The following is a 17,368-nucleotide window of genomic DNA, read 5'->3' as shown; positions in this document are numbered from 1 at the left end:
TCATGCCTGACGGTCTGTACTGAGGGCGACAAAATCCCACGCCTTACGTCCTCTCTGCTGACTTGAAGGTGGTGACGTCACAGAAAAACAAAAATGGCAGGGATAGGAAGCAGCAACTACTGGGAGGGTAAGGAGCTTGCGGTTTTAATTAGTTTAAAATAAATGTTTCACACAACGACATCTAATTTCACCCAGGTAATGTCAGGAGATAGGGTATGCGTTTGGCTGCGTCAAACCCGTGTTATTAAAACATGTACACGTCATGTAACAATTAGTTAGCTCCCAACAAGCTAACGCATATCGCCATGTAACTGAAGTCAGTGTTGCTCCCTAAGCTGTTAAATAGCAGACGGTGCTTTAAACGGCTTATCAACCTGACAGAAAGGCACGTGTTGTTTGATGTGTTTATTTGAAAACAACAGGACGACACAATTACACGTAATTAGCTGGAAGAACGTTAGTCGGGCTCCTTGACTTTAGTATGAAACAAAGACGGACTATCATCTAATGGGGCAAATGTTCTCGCTTTACTAAATTAGAAAACAATAAAGCGTTTACAAGACTCTTAGCACGGATTCAAATACGAATGAAATAACAGTTACTTCAGTATAATCGCATTATGTCGATACCTACTGTTAATGACTGAATTATTCTTTAACCATAGCAAATGTATCAAGCTGTTCCGCTCCGCTGTTGTTTAATTTTTCGCTGATTCTGTGTTACAGATCTGAGAAAGCAGGCCAGGCAGTTGGAGAATGAACTTGACCTGAAATTGGTCTCCTTTAGTAAACTGTGCACCAGCTACAGCAGCTCTAGGGATGGACGTCGAGGAGAGACGTAAGCTTTCACAAATGCACAATCACAAATCCAGTTTCGTTATTTGTTTTGTGTAGTTACAACTTATGATCCAAGTTTCACAGTTAACTAACATAGAAAATGAAACCTTTCCAGGGCAAACTACTGTTGACCTCTTCATTTCAGATCTTTTCTTTACTGATTTTAAAAGAAACTTACTGGTGTATGAATGCTCAAACTCATCTTTAAGTTACTATAACTTCAAACTGATTTCTTTTAATTATTTTTTAGCATTTTAATGGTAGCTGCCCATAGTTGTCATGTAATGTCACAGTAAAAGCAAACAAACAAAAAATGTGATATCTCTCATTTGCTTCTATAAATTAGAAAAAATTATCAGTGTTTTGAAAATTTGTCTGTAAGCTCTTGTGTTTATCAGCAAAAAACCTGTTTACAGTGTAGAGTATTGATTTATAAAAATGTTAAGCAAGTTTGTAGTTGTTTTTTGCAATGTATGTAACAGGTGTATCCTGTAAATGAGACAATGAGTGTCAAGATAAATTTTTTCCTGCATAAATAAAGGATGGTTTACACCAACTCTTAAGCACTGTGGTGGATGTGTGATGATTTAGGCTTGCTTTCTAGAAATAATGCATATAGAAAATCTTGGATGCCTTTTGACACAAATATGTAAACAATTCACTGAGATGTACTGAGTATAAGTATAATTTAACACAGTTTAAATGTGGTATTCTTTAAGTAAATGGTAAATTCTTATTTTAATTGACCTATTGACTCCTATTGATATGGTGGGACTAATGATCACTCAATCACTCATAACTCAGTTCTTTGATATCATTTGAATATTTTTGGTTTGTCATTGTATAATTATGCCTCAAAAGTGTATATTGCAAATAAGATTGTTACAAGTAGACTTTCTAACTGTTCTCAATGCCTTGTTTACCTAAAGTTCGGACACCACGCCCCTGCTAAACAACTCAACCCAGGACAGGATGTTTGACACCATGTCTGTTGAGATTGAACAGCTGCTGGCAAAAGTAAGTCTTCCCTCTTTAGCAGAGGGACGTTAGAGAAGAAAAGGCTCAGTCTTGGGTACAGTCTGCTTTATGTCAGAATTACTTTGATTTTTACTAGATTATCCCCTTTCTTGTCTTTTTCAGCTAACAGGAGTGAACGACAAGATGGCAGAGTACACCAACACCCCGGGAACATCGTCTCTCAATGCTGCACTCATGCACACTCTCCAGAGACATAGGGATATTCTACAGGTGAACCAAATTCTTATTTGCTCTTTGTTGTTATCTTTATGTTCAAGGTTTCCATTGGATTTGTTTTTCAAATAAATCAAACCTTCACTGCAAGTAGGAATATTGTTTAGGTCTTTGCTACAAGCATGTTACATATGAACTACTTATAAAACTAATAATATGATTTTATCCAAATTCAGACAGGATGCTACAATCTCAACAATATTCAGAGCCATGAGAGGAAGTCTTTGTAAGAGTTCACATTTGTTAATCATATACAGACTCTGACTGAGATAGAAGTCCTTATACATGTGCATATTAGAAATAAGGTAAGGTGAAGACAGTTGTAAAAAGAGTTATGAGAAAAAAAATCATTGCCTCAAACAAACAAGCGAAAGGATACATAAAGATTGCAAAGTCCTGGAATGTCACTAGAGCTGAAAACATTCTTCACAAGTTTAAAGTTAAATTCATATGCGCATATGAATGTAAAATGGAGGTGTCAAAGATGGCCACCAGATTAACGAGAAGGCAGGTTTTAATTTCTAATATAAGGTATGTACTTAACAATGAAAGACTCTTTAGACTCTTTATAATCAGTAAATTCACCAGCTTCTCTATCCTATTAGGAAACCGAATTTGAAACGAGGGCCGAATAATTTTAGCTGGAATTGAAATATTCTGTGATGTATTTATTTCTTTTGACACAGATATTTTACTTTTACTTGTTTCTGTTCAGGACTACACTCACGAATTTCACAAAACTAAAGGAAACTTTCTGGCCATCCGGGAAAAGGAAGATCTTTTAGGATCTGTCAGGAAAGACATTGAGTGAGTACTCAATCCTCTGTTCATTCACCTACATTTGACTTGGGAAGTGCAAAATTATAATGGCGACTAGATTCAACTTGGATGCTGAGTGCACTCAGGTTTGTACAAACTGAAGGAATGGATGAATGAGCAGTTTCACTCACCGTTTACATCTCATAGGTCAGACTATAATAAGATGCACGTATGTTTATTTCAGTTTGTCATTTACAAATCATTTTCATTTGTATGCTGGTTTGTTTTTCAAATGATCATAAACCTGTATTTGTGTGCATTAGCATTCAGATATCACACTCAACATTTAGACCTGAACATTATACCCACTGCTGCCTTGCAGCAACTGTGTGAAATTTGCATGTGCTCCCTGTGCATGGATGGATTCTCTCCGAGTGCTCCAGTTTCCTCTCACCGACCAAAAAGATAACTCTCAGGTTAATTGGCGACACGAAATTGCCCTCGGGTATGAGTTACTGTGTGCCAAGTTGTTAGTCCTGTGTGACTATGTTACCCAGTGATGGACTGGTGATCTGTCCATTGTGTGACTGCTTGAGATATGTGCCAACACTCAACAATATAAAGATGGGATTAAGATGGAAACGGTAATAAATTTATGGATTGCAAATGCAAACACAAGGTTCAATAAAAGATGAATCACAGACATAGGTCCTTGCAAGTAATTGTACAGTTTTAAGAGAGCAAGTTATATTTGATTGTAGATAAATTACAAATAGCTATTTTGTTATTAATATTCAAATCCATCTGTCTCTCTTGTCCTGAGTGTCAGCAAGTAAACTCAGTAAGCTCAGATGTTGTTGAGTTTGTTTACTGGACAGGACGATGAGCCAAGACTCCGACCTGACTTGCTCTTGGAAAATGTTTGGTATTGAAGCCTTTGAAGATTCATAGCCTCCTTGGCTTTGCGTTGAGAAGGTGCACCTTTTCTTCAGATTGACTCCTTTCTGAGTGAGTGTATTAAAACGAGCTGGCACCCCCTTCAGACCATGAATCTTACAGCCTTTTTTTGTAATAGTGTATTGATTTGTGAGATGCTGCAGTAAGCTTACAGTGAGCACTGCAGGATTCCTAATTACCCCACTCCATCTAAGATGAAGACATCTGCGGAAGCCTCATTCAGGCACACATCCACCATAAGCCATTAGGTCACTTTATTCCATATTTAAAGTAGTTGCAACATATGGAACTCCCCAGAAGAGCTTGTCTCACTTCTCTTTTTACTATCTAAAGCGTCTTACTTTTTGTTTCTGGTGACTTTACCCTGGTAGCCAGATTAACTTTTCTGCATAATATTAATAGCAATTAACAGATTTTCAGCAGGACTACAGACTTATAGAATACTGTTAAATTAAATGCTGAGGCAGGTAGCTCTCAAAATGCTTATATAAGCTAAAACATATGTAGCAGCTAAAACATATTCTTTTCAAAAATATTTGGGGCATTAGTTTTTCAGATAAATATGTCGTATTCTGTTTTTATCAAGCAACCCATATTCCAACCGCTGGTTTATTGTGTTTATCTTTCATTGCATTAACTACTACGATAATAAATAATAATTTCACTGGTCTGCCTAAAAAAGTCAGACAACTGGAGCTGAAACAGAACGCTGCTGCTCATGTTCTCGCTAAAACTAGAAAGAGAGAGCACATCACCCCGGTTCTAAAGTCTTAAACGACTCCCTATAGCTCAGAGATGGACTTTAAAACACATCTGTAAGTTTATAAATCGCTGAACGGCTTAACACCACAATACATTAGCAACCTGTTGTTGTATCAACCTTTCTGACCTCTCAGGCTTCCTGGGTCTGCACTGCATCTCCACAACCAGAATACAATGTGTGTGTGTGTGTGTGCAGCATTTAGCTTCTATTCACTACAAATCTTGAACAAACCTCCAAAAAACTGCAAAAGTGCTGAAACACTGAGTTTCTTTAAACACCTACAAATAGCAAACATTCTTATGCAGTGGAGATGAATGAGTCCGGAACGCGTTCTTACTGACACAAATTGTTCAGAGGAAGATGAGAGCTTGGTTTGGACTTTAATTTTCTTCTCTGGGATGTTTGATTTATCAAATTGCTTAAGCCCAACTCAAACAGCAAACAGAAGCCTGAGAAGACCTGAAATAAACCTATAAATGCTACAAAAACCCATTTCTTTATAGCTGCCTTTGAATTAAAGCTACTGGAACATCATGAACTGTTTTTCAACCTGTCATCATTTTCATCATGTTTATATTTTCTTTTTAATCATGTAGATCTCTTTTTCTGAGAATATGCTGGAAAAGGAATTTCTTTGCATTGCCTCAATGTCATAACATTTTTAAATAATACTAATCCCTCTTTTTAAGTACATCCCACTCTAGTCCCAAAGGATGAGCTTCCTGAATATTAAAATTAAAAATGGTTTTTGAGATGTAGGAAATGGATGTTGAAAATTGAAACCCATAAAGGCTGTATTTGCTACATTTCTCCGAGACATTTTCTCCAGCGGTGTTGTGTATAAAGATTTTGTAGTGGTGTGGGAAAGAAGCAAATGATGTTCTTCCAATCAAACCAGCTGTTAAGCCTTTTAAGGCTGAAAGAGGATAAATTATTTGTTTCTGAGGCATTGTGATGCTAATCAGATATTTATGTGAAAATTGACTATTTGCTTGTTTATGTAGGAGAAAACACAGTTATAAGAAAACTGTCTTGCTATTTTGGCTACAAGAGGAAATTTAAACAAATAATGTACATTTAGTTTTTCCTCAAATTAAAATTTAATTTGACAAATGTTTTAAGTTTTTACAGAGTCAACAATTTTATTCCTTTAAGGGCTGCCTCAGCATAAAAAGTTTGATAAACATTATTTTATGCATTATATTAATTATTTTTCATGCTCGGGTTACGTTTGTAAGCTACACTGTGGTTAAATCTTTCTGTAAAACAAAATGGAAAACCTGCTGCACCTGAACTTTGCATCATGTAGGGGGCAGTAAAGATCTTCGTGGTGATTTAGGTTTGCCCACAATGAGGGTTGTTTATGCTGCAGAAACACCAGCATGAATACTAATTAAGAGAGAATAGGCTTAGTGCAGTTCTCCCAAGCAGCTATGATCATATTCCTTTTGTGTTTAATGCAAAGTATTTCCTCACATGTAGACATTCGAACCCATAATCCATTCATAATAGCTGCAGCTACTGTGTGCGCTGAGTGTAGCAGCAACGTTTCCTCTGCTGCTCCTTTCATTCTAAATGTCAGCAGTGAAAATGACAGCTTGTCTGTGATTTACATTGGTGCCCTTTTAAAAAGCCTTGCTGGAGTGATGCGGCGGGCTGTCAGTACTGGCAGTTCCGACCCTACGAATACATCAGCCCTGCTGACGGGGGAGCCAGCTGGAGCCCAAGGCAACACTCCATACACTACATATCTTTTCTTTGCCACTGGCTTTCAACACTGTGCTTGAGATGGAGAAAACTCATTTATTCTCGGTTTGCTTCCTGTAAGATGGGTGGGGTAGGATGTTAATGTTATATATGTGCGCACAGTTCTCCCTCCATCCCTCTGTGCTCTTTATCGGTTCTCGCCCAACAGGAAGGTGGGGCTGTGTTAAATGGACAGAAACACAGGAGAGTGTGTGGTTTTCATCTCTTCACATGCTGTTGACTGGAGCTGCATCAAGCAGAAGTGAATGGGAGTAATGAGTTTAGAGTCAGGAGCAGCTTCTTGTTTATTGTTTTTGCTTCTTTGTCAATTTGACAACTTATCCTGCTTTCAAGTTTTTATTCCATTTTGTCTAATTTCATTCGCCTGTTTAATTTTTTACTTGTATCAAAACTTTCAGTTGCTCTAGACTGTAACCCTTCTGTTCTCTAGTTATGTCAGTGCCTCATGTCTGTGGATCAGATTCATTTCTGATGTATCAGTTCACCACAAAAAATCTGAACAATTAGAAAAATCTTCACTGGTAAATTTTGGTGATCTTTCCCTTACTGGGCAATTTTCGTTTTAAAAGAACAGTGGTTTGTTGATATTTGTTAAGTCCTGGGTTTTCAATATCTTAAACAATACTTGCACAAGTGTTGGATAGATAAGTATTGTGACACACCACATTCTAAAACATGGTTTAATTAGATGATGTATTCATTTTTGCCTTTTATTATTTCAGAACGTATAAGAGTGGTTCAGGAGTCAACAACAGAAGAACAGAGCTGTTTCTAAAGGAGCACGAGCATCTTAGAAAGTAAGTCCACAGCAGTTTACCTGGCTGATTACTCAATGCAGCTCAAATTTAAATGTTTTTGTGGAGCTTTATCAGTAGATAAAATTAACTATACAAACACACAGCCCTTTTCCCCCTTCCTGTTGGACTTGTTTCTATTTGATAATGCCAAAATAACAAGTAATAATTTCTTCAGAGATTTTCTTTTTGTTTTATACTTTCCTGAAACTTAGAAGTTTATGTACATTTTGTTAGTATTTAGTATTGCTTTGGTCAAACGATCTGTGTCCATCCACAAACATCTTGCAATATCAAGCAGGAGTTTTGGCCCGGTCATCCTGACAGAACTGCTGTAACTGAGTCCATTTTGCTTACACACATGCCCACGCACCTCCCCACCCCCACGCACGCACACACACACACGCACACACGCACACACACGCAAACATACGCAACTTCACAGTGCTGTATCTGAAAATAAAGACATCTGTTGAAAATAACACTTTTACTGCTGCAGTCAGCTTCTTCACTCCTTTTGTCTTCCTTTGACTTACATTTATATATATACACATATATATATATATAAAGTTAATTCATAACTGGGACACAGAACCCGTCTCCTTCCTGAATAGTTCTGGTTGGACATTCCCATTTTGTTTAAATTTGCATATAAATGAATGACCAGATGGCATGGAAACCTTGGGCATCTGAAAATTGTTTCCAAAAATGAACCAGACTTACGAAAGAGCATGGTTCTCTTGATGTCTTGGATCATCTCTTTCTGTTTGTCCATTATATCTCTCAGTTTGAAGTGTTGCCTAAAAACACATCCACATTCATTTAAATAAATGCTTCAGATTATTTCATGTTAAGTATTATAACACTTGCAGTGTAATTATACAGAAGCAACACATCGCTTTTATGGCAAAACCTATCGTTGATGATATCAGTTTTTCATTCACACCGCATCCTGAAACTGTTAAGCTTTGTTTCTTATGACGTAGAAGGTCAAATCAAAACCGTCATCAAGTGTTTTCTTGCTGTTATTTGGCAGAGCATGGAGAACTGTCAACAGCGTGTGCTTTGTGAAATCTCTCTCTCTCTGCGTTTGAGGAGTGCGAGATGCGCCCTGTGTGGAAAGGAAAATGAAATATCAGCAGGGCACACATTGCCGTGCACACAAGTTCAAACAGAAAGCAAATAAACTACCGACGGGTTCTGATCAGACTTCTAGTCAATTGGAGCTTATACAAAACGATGAAATTAAAGTCTGTTCTTTTTCAAAGTTTTTATTTCCAGGTCTTAAAAACTAAAACTGAAGAAACATCCCATCAAAGTCTTAATTTTGTTAGACAGACTTGCTTTTGGTGCAAACATGAGCTGAGAAAGAGTTTACTTGATTTAAATAAACACACTCCTCCAAATTTCTACACCTATAAGTACATCTGAAACATTGGGAAGGACAAATGCTATATTATGTGCACTTGAGAAGATTATTTAGATTAATGTGTGGGAGTGATGAGGAATACTGAGCAAAAGATTTAGATGGTAATGTGTAGACTTAAAAGAAGAAGATAATGTGAAAGTAGCAGTACATCTCAGCTAAATATAATATCATTAAATTTTGAATTACCTATTCCATCAAAGCAATTTTAAAAGTGATGCATATTTAGGAATTGATTATACAAATTGATTTACAAAGTGTAAACAATGCCATATACTGCACACTATAGAGTACTTCTTAAGCTCTTTTTTTTTTTTTGGTCTTGTGTAGTAATTTAAAACAAGAAAATTTTGTAAAATGAAAAATTTAATAATTGAACTAAATAGCAAAAAAAATGAAACATGACAGAATATTTGAATGCCTCAATATGAACCTGCATGCATTAAGACTACAATGGGTTGTTTCTTATTATGGATAAAATAATTGGCAAAAATTTCAGTACAATTTAAATTGACATCTAAAACCTAAAAGTGAACGTTGTGGTTTAACTAGCAGTCTGAAAAAAACATGAAAGATATTATAACAATAAGCCTATTTTGTGCTAAACACTCTCCCTTTTCACAAGGAAGGCACTTAGCCTTTCTTGTTAACCCATCAGACACATCAAGATATTGATCATGAAGTTATACATTTAAGCCACCACCCATATTGTATGGGAAGGATGAAAGGGAGATTGAAGGAGAGGGTAAAATTGCACATGATTGCTTTAGGGCTGTAAACATTCAAGAGGGACTGCAGGGAAACAATCTGAGCTGATGTCTGTAGACGTTCTGAAGGCAGCACAGATGGTTGCTACACAAGAGATTGATGAGTTCAAATGTTTTGGTCTAAAGTTACGTTTTGTGGACGTAATTGCATCAGAAACCCTCTGTTACCTTTAGGAATTTACATCCAATCTGCTCTTTAGGACAGCAGATTGGATGTAAATTTTATACATTAGAGGTGTTTAAAACACCACAGATTCTTAACATGTCATTATTCCTTACTGCAAAGGTTACCAATATTTGTTAAAAATTAAAAACACATCAAAACCTTATATATATACAATATAAGTTTTATATATATATATGTATATGTATATATATATATATATATATATATATATATATATATATATATATATATATATATATGTATATGTGTATATATATATATATATATATATACACATATACATATATATATATATATTACCATGACTGTCCGGACTAAATAGTGAAGGTGTAAAAATCTTCTGTATCTTGGTTTTTCTTGACCGTGTTGCATTTTCTGTCCTGGTCTCCAGTCCGACTGGTCTTGTCTCATTATATTCGACCTGTATGTCATGGACTTGAGACATTTATCGTGATTCTGCCCCTACAGAAGCCAGACGTTGTAAATATGCATGTAAACAATGGCTGGTGATGATAATTATAAAATTATGGAAAAAAGCCTGTCGGAGAAGTGCGTCACATCACAATCCCAAAACTCTGACTTCACTTCCAAACAGACTTTGCACAACGTTTGGTGGAGTCAGTGCTCCACATGTATTGGCATAAAACCAACACATTTCAGCTTTGAAAAGGGATGTAAACACTCTAAAAGGCATCCTTTGTTAATGCATTGAAAGCAAACAGTCCATTATGATCAGCTGAGTTGCATTTCCCAGTAAGATATTAGAAAAATGTTAATAATAATTGTTTTTTTTTATTAGCTGAAAGTTATTTTCTAATTGGTTCAAGTGAGTTTGAAATGTTCTGGTCGCCAATCTGTGAAATCCTGTTTCCATTGTTTCTTCCGTCCTGTTGGAGGGTTTTGGGCCTGTGTGCACACAATCACAGGCGTCCTTAAACCCAACCGCTCCACATAACATTGATGACAAATGTGCCACATAAGCATTTCTCGTTCTTGTCCCAAGCAGTGACATTTTTCTGTCTCACAATCAGTGAACTGTGTTGGTTTCAGAACTTAAAACAAAAAAATCTCTGTCCATAATGCTTCTTAAGAAGAAGAAGAAGAAGAAGAAAAAATCTTTCCATGAGTTCGGTCCTCATGTGCAGAAAAAGACAGGAAAGCATGTGGTTGTGGTGGGTTCATTCATCATGCTGGGAAAAGGCAATTAGCTTGAAACTGATGAGCAGTTTAATGACTGCAGCAAAACACAACTCGTGAGGTAAAAACGGATGGAGCCCACTTAAAGCTAAAACCACAGAAAATCCCATTTGAATGAGCACAATGGCAAGAGATTTTTAAGGGGACAAAACATAAGAATTTGCATCTATTTCATATCCATAGGGAAAACATAATCAATCTTGGGTCATCTCATTTGCCGACTGCTTTCATTTTCTCTTCATCTTCACTCAGATCTGTATTACTCAGGAAGCAGTGAGAGACTGAAATCATGTCATGGGTGCCCAATAGCAGTTGTGTTTATATCACAACCTGGTAAAAATCCAGTAATAATGACTTTGTCTTCAAAGTTTCTGACCGCAAACACAAAGCTACTTCAACTTACAACGAAATGCTATGAAGTGTATAGCCAACTTACAATTTTTACTTTAGAAAAATGATATCTAATCAATGTTGTCTTCTCTGCTTTGCCTCCAAACTACAGCTCAGACCGGCTGATGGATGACACAATAAGGTAAACCTTAGCATCTGTCTTATGTGTGAACTCGTATTTTGCTATAAAAACCTCTCCCATCTTCTATAAGCTTTGACTAATGTTGCATGGTTAAAATATTTTGCTGCTAGGGTTGGCTGGATGTTTGCTAAAAGTCTGAGCTATATGACAGAAATTACAGTCCAGAGAAAGAAAAATGACAATCTAAGGATATTTTTGGCTGGTGGAAGTGAATAATTGCCCAACCAAAATAATCTGTAGTATAAAAAAATATTTAATACTACTCTTGGGGAATGATGAATTTCTGTTTTTGAACTATGAGAAAACAACTTTCAAAAAAGAGTTTTTGTCATTCACGCTGTTGAATGAATAGCAAAATTCAAAGACTCAGCTGTGTATTTCAAGCTGAGGCATTTTAAAAATAAAAACAAAATGATTGGAGTAGTCTTTTTAAACTGGCATTAGCATCTTGTGTTAGTGATCAGGGTGGCTAGCATTGCTAACACAGCAGAGAATGTAGATCTTTACATAAACTCTGAGGAATCTAAAAAATTCCCACCATTTTCACATTTAGCAAAAAATAAAACATAAAAAAGCAAAAAATCCAGTAATGTATCAGTGATGTGATCTACCTTCCTGTTATGTCGTACTTGCTGCCTGAATGAACCACATTTCAAAAACCTTGAACTTCTATCACCTTTCTGACTGTATATAGAAACACTTCAGTGATGCTAAAAGGAGCTAGCTTTGAGTCTTCAATCTTAAGTAGTAACATCTCAATTTTGTTGTCTTGCACAATATATTGAAAATCACTTGACAAAATATTAATACTAGGCAAAGTGCTTGGACTGCAATAAATATTAGCCAATTGTATAAGAACCATGGACTCACTTTATCAGTGATATATTTAGTAAGTTATGTTTGTTTTATTCAGAATTGACAAATTCTGACAAATTCTGACAAATTCTGATTTATAGTTGAGCCCAATTTCTTTTCATATACCTGACAGATTTAACTTGATGATTTTCATTTGATTCTGATAAGAATTGAGATCGGCAGCTTTCAAAATATAATACAACAAAGACAGGAGTATCAATTTTGAAAGAGAATGTGATTGTATTTTAAATTAAGAAATGGCTCATCCAGAGTTATTCAACACCTTATATTAGTGGAGCAAAAATCCTTATTAGCACTGCAGAAATTAGCCTCTTATCATAATTGCATGTTTCCACTGGTATTTTGACGATTCATCTTTGGGTATGAACACCTTTTTAGTGACTGGAATAACTCTGGCATACATTAGAGAACAGTATAGTTAAAAAATATATATTTTGTTCTTAGCAGGGCAACAATCCGTCTTCTTTGGATTTAGCCTAAAGTAAACCTGAGGCAGAGATCTCCACTCTTTGCATACAGTGTCTCTTTATCCTCAGTCTCTGTTCTGATGAGGTGGTTTACACAGAGATCAGGGCTGGTCGAGGTTGCTGGAGTCAGCAAAGCGTTTCCTCCTGACTTAGGGGAACATGATCCCTAAAACACACCTCTAGGCCAACGCTGCGGACCGTACCTTCAGCAGTCTGCAGTCACAGGAGGGCCCGGGACCTCGCCCACCCGTACTCCTACTCATATCTCCTCCTACACGCTGAAAATTTATGCTGACTGTGTTGTTTATGTCACTCGGCTACAACAAATATTTCAGGTAAACAACTGCAGTGATGTCATTGGGCTTATCTTCTATGAATCCGTCTTCCTGCGTTGGGAGAGTTAGATTAAATGCTGAAATATCTATGTTAAACATTAGTCATGTCCAAAGTAATTAATAATGGCTGATATATATAACTGTAAGAAACATTTGTCAAGGCTGGTCCACCAAACTCGAATGCATTAGTTAAGGATTCAAAGACTGGCTCAGTGTCTTCTATTGATTCGTGTGTGTCTATCAGATGCCAAAGACTCTGGCTGAAACTTTTGCTCAGTTGCACGTTCGTCCTTTGAAACTTGCCGAAGTCCAGATTTGAGAGCAAGAGAGGCCCAAAATAGCAGTGGAACTCCAAAGTTGGAGATCTATTAAGAAATTGGACCAAAATCAGAGAATTACTGCTTGATTGGCCTTCACCATTGACCGGTGTGGTGGAAACTAAAAGATCTGATCTCTCCTTTCTATGCATGGTGTGTGGACAAGGCACACTCTGAAACTTGTATATGTCACTTTCCATGCAAAGGTTGTGTTTAAAAAAAAATAAAAAAAATAAAAATCTTGATGGGAGAATGTCTGTTCCCTCCCGCAATCTCTGACCTATACATGCGCTCATTTTGTTGATGACCATTAAATAACGTTGATCGGGTGAATCATTTAAATATACCTCAATATTCATGAAGTACTTTGACCAATTATGGTTGAATGGGAAAATTGCTTTTTGGTGTTAATTGTTTTATAAATCTGGATTTTTTAAAAAAAATTTTATGTACGCCAACGTCCACTTTCACTATCTCTTTTACGAAATGTTTTATAAATGAGACTTCTGATCCTTTTCAAATTCATTTATGTTCATTCAAGCTGCAAGAGGGAGCAGCATTTTCAGAACAGAACAGAAAAGCTAAAGGAGAAGTGCAAATATTGTGCAAATATTAGATTCTGTATTTCTTAGAACATCAGAAACATCTAAGATCTGTGTTGGTAGGTCAAAGATTTCCTTACATCAAGGATGAGAAATTTTTTTTTAACGTCTATAAAGAAAACATTTCACACTGGAATTCAATTTTGTGTTGTTTGCAGTAAAATGTCACTTTATTAAAATGTTGCAGTATTGCCTCTTGCTCATTTATCTCGTCTCTTTCTTCAGCATTGCAATGGCGACCAAGGAGAACATGACCTCACAGAGGGGCATGCTGAAATCCATACACAGCAGGGTGAACACTCTGGCCAGTATCCTTTACACTCCACACGGGTCTCCCTGTGTGTGCAGGAACACAGCGTTGCTGCTGCTATTTAACAACCTGTTTGTTTGTTTGTTTGTTGTTTTAACAGAAAAATAGAATTGATCAAATGTATTGATGTATTGAGAGATATTATAGCACTGGTAGTACAGTGGGTTTTCATTTGATATTTTCTTTGACGTTTTGACTCTCAGATCGTTTCCCAACTATCAACAGTCTCATCCAGCGAGTCAATCTGCGAAAGAGAAGGGACTCCCTCATCCTCGGCACTGTGATCGGCGTCTGCACCATTCTCCTCCTGCTCTATGCTTTCCATTAACCTCCCCCGGTCAGACGATTTCTAACAAGGCAGGACTCCTCTGCTCTTTGTAGCATATGAATCCTCACCTCCTCCCCTGTGACGACGCCCGGTGATTGAAGGACCACGGAGGTTCCAGAGCAGAGAGACGTTTATCTGGTCCTGTTCCAGGACAGGATCAAATTTGGCCAACAAGTTCCCACTGAGCCAGCATTTAATAACGAGACAGATTTAGGGCTGGTGGTCGCTTCTTCTCCTTCTTCTTCTTCTTACACCCACAAGGAAATGGAGACCAAAAGAACAAGTGAGACCAGTTAATTCTTGTTTGTGGACAAGCTTTGTGCTTTTTTTCTAATAAGATCAGAGACTAAAGCTGTCTTGTTTTAATAAGGAGGTCGAAGGATATTTTTTTCTTTTTCGGTTATTTTTAATGATTTTGGGGGAGTCATAATTCATTGTAAGCTGTAAAATGTGAATTAATAAATTATTCATATCGGTATGTGTTTTAAAAAATGTGGAGTGAGTTAATTTTTATTTTGTTGTTTTAAGATAAGCCGTTTCTGATAAAGGTTTAGTACCAGGACGTACAAACATATTCAATACTGCTCATTATGACCCTACCTGGTCGTAATGAAAGCCTGTAGGTTCACACAAAGATAAAAGTATAAAAATGCTATAGACCATACAACAAAAAAAGATTTTTAGTCATTAAAAAGTAGCATTATTTGAACCACACTGTGCAACTGTGTAGAACAATTTGAGCTTTAAAAACATGCAATCCTATGAAGTTAGCACAGATTCTTAACCTTTTCCTACCTAAATTTATTGGCAGTTCTTTACGAAATGTATTTTTTTCTGTCAAGCAGATGCTAAGTTAATCAAATTGCTAATTCAAATATAAATCTAGGTATGATGCTGATTGTCAACATTAGGCCCAATTTAGCTTTACAATAATGTAACAAATACTCAATGCTTTTCTAGAATGTAGCTGATTTTATTAGTGATTATGTTGCTGACAAGGGAATTTGATTTGAATTACTGCATAACTTCCTGTACAGTTTATTCTGGAACATGGTTACAGTTCAGAAACCATGGCACGCTACCCGGTCTTATTGTTTCTGGTTATGTTGGGTTTTTTTTCCCCTCCTCATTAAAAGCAAGCCTCTCTCACTGACATTCTCTATCCAATGTGAATGAATGTGAACTCTATTGCATGTACCAAGAGTTGCAGCTGTAATTTTAAGCAGAAGAGGTGTCTATATGTAGACGTATAGATTAAAGAGGGCTGAATGCAAGCGTACTCCACACTTTTCAGATTTTTATCTGTAAAATAAGTTACTTCACAAATTGCTTGAATTTGTGTTGGTATATTAGATAAAACACCAATAAAATACCATAAATTCTGGGAATGTAACATGATCCAGTGTGGAAAGTATATATATGCAATTGTGCATAAAGCAACAACCCAGCTAGTTATTTTTGTGGCTTACGAGTCACTTCAGTTAACAAATTACAGTTTCTATTCACCTCCATCAGATTCCTTGAACACAGACTAGCTGAGGTATTATGAAAGGTTTTCACTCTTCAGATGTCATTCACATCGTGACGGCCAGTTATTCAGGACAGCGCTCTTAAGAGGGAAACCGTGTACTAAAGCCAGCTTTGACATTTATACATGGATGTAAGATGACGGCGGAGGTGCAGCTCTTAAATATTTGAATATCCCCAACCCATGCACATGATCCGGGCCGCTGCATCCGTTCTGCCCCACCAGCTCCAGAGAAGATATTTGCCTGAAGTATTTCTGGTTTTATGTTTTTCCTCACTTGTCCAAGACGATATTTATTGGTCAGTGTCTTTGTGGAGCAAGGCGGACGTTTTATAGACAGGTGGACAATCAGGCCACTCCTGGTCCTCATGGAACAGCCATGAATTATATTTTTCTCTACTTCACTTTCTTCTGCCATCTGAATCTTTTGCAGTCATGATAAATATTGTTTATCAGAAGCTGCTTTGTGTTCAGGGTTATATGCATTATAATAAATGCAGCAGCTTTGCGCTGTACTCCAATCCATAGGAATGGGACTGCAGCCAAAACAGTCTGCAATGGAAACATATTAGATTTAACATAAAAAACCCCTCTTGCATCTTTTATTCTGAGTCTCTGAAAAGTAACTATGAAAATATTAAAAGTAGTGATTTGTTTTGTAACAATGGATCGAGCAGCTAGGTGAAAAGATATTTTTATGGCTTCAAGGTTTTGTTGGATCTTCATAATGCTTTGATCATTTTAAATGATAAAATTGAATTTCAATTTTCCATAAATTTAAAACATGCACTTCTATATTTTTCAATTTTCTGACACTCCTGCAGCACATGGTGGTAGGAGAATAATGTTGTGGGAAAGCTTTTCTTTATCAGGAACAGAAAAATCTGAGAGAGGCTGAAGATGATCTGAGAGGGGAACAGAGGTCCACCTTTCAACAGGACAAGGACATTAAACATACAATGAAATGGCTTAGCTCAAGGTGCTAAAATGGTCCAGTCAAAGTCCATACCAAAGTCTTAAGTCTCAAAATGGGCAAGAATATTCAAAGCTGGTAGAAACAAACCCCTAAAAGTATCAAAACTGGAACTGCAGAAAAATGTAGCGTTGAGGTCCATTTTCAGGAAAGGTTTAAAAATATGTGCTATTTTTTCTCCCACTTCACAATTATGCACTACTTTGTGTTGGTCAGTTACATAAAATCCTACTAAAATATGAGTTCCTACACATTCTAATGACCTGATTAAACTTAAACGAATGCTCTGGTTGTGTTGCCTCAATCCTTTATTATTAAGGAAACGTTCAGGAGTCAGCAACTGAACCACTGGTGGTGAGGTTGTAAAAAACATAATTTTCTCAATAATTAAATGTT

At 36.6% G+C, this 17,368-nt stretch overlaps 1 protein-coding gene across 2 annotated transcripts; it reads left to right on the top strand.

Annotated features, from left to right (window-relative positions):
- Positions 1 to 15: 15 nt before the first annotated feature.
- gosr1 (golgi SNAP receptor complex member 1) lies at positions 16 to 14,965 on the top strand. 2 transcript variants are annotated; one of them, XM_044118746.1, is made up of 9 exons: positions 16 to 127; positions 726 to 837; positions 1,766 to 1,853; positions 1,977 to 2,084; positions 2,803 to 2,894; positions 7,056 to 7,130; positions 11,207 to 11,236; positions 14,059 to 14,141; positions 14,347 to 14,965. In XM_044118746.1, exons 1-9 carry the CDS (start codon positions 94 to 96, stop codon positions 14,469 to 14,471), a joined length of 747 nt encoding a protein of 248 aa, XP_043974681.1. In that variant the 5' UTR covers positions 16 to 93; the 3' UTR covers positions 14,472 to 14,965. The 2 variants fall into 2 exon arrangements, with proteins under 2 accessions (XP_043974681.1, XP_043974682.1); XM_044118747.1 differs by lacking the exon at positions 16 to 127 and adding an exon at positions 177 to 195 and having other exon boundaries at positions 14,347 to 14,962.
- The last annotated feature ends 2,403 nt before the right edge of the window (positions 14,966 to 17,368 follow it).

Source organism: Gambusia affinis, linkage group LG06 (genome assembly GCF_019740435.1).
Source record: "Gambusia affinis linkage group LG06, SWU_Gaff_1.0, whole genome shotgun sequence".
NCBI lineage: Eukaryota > Metazoa > Chordata > Actinopteri > Cyprinodontiformes > Poeciliidae > Gambusia > Gambusia affinis.
Note: the sequence above shows the minus strand (reverse complement) of the source record. Positions and strands in the feature narration are given on the sequence as shown.

Excerpts from the sequence above, each read along its gene's own strand:
- gosr1 (XM_044118746.1), top strand. The coding sequence starts at position 94 with ATGGCAGGGATAGGAAGCAGCAACTACTGGGAGG. Across the intron at positions 2,085-2,802 it reads GACATAGGGATATTCTACAG|GACTACACTCACGAATTTCA; the intron begins GTGAACCAAATT and ends GTTTCTGTTCAG. Across the intron at positions 14,142-14,346 it reads CAGGGTGAACACTCTGGCCA|ATCGTTTCCCAACTATCAAC; the intron begins GTATCCTTTACA and ends TTTGACTCTCAG.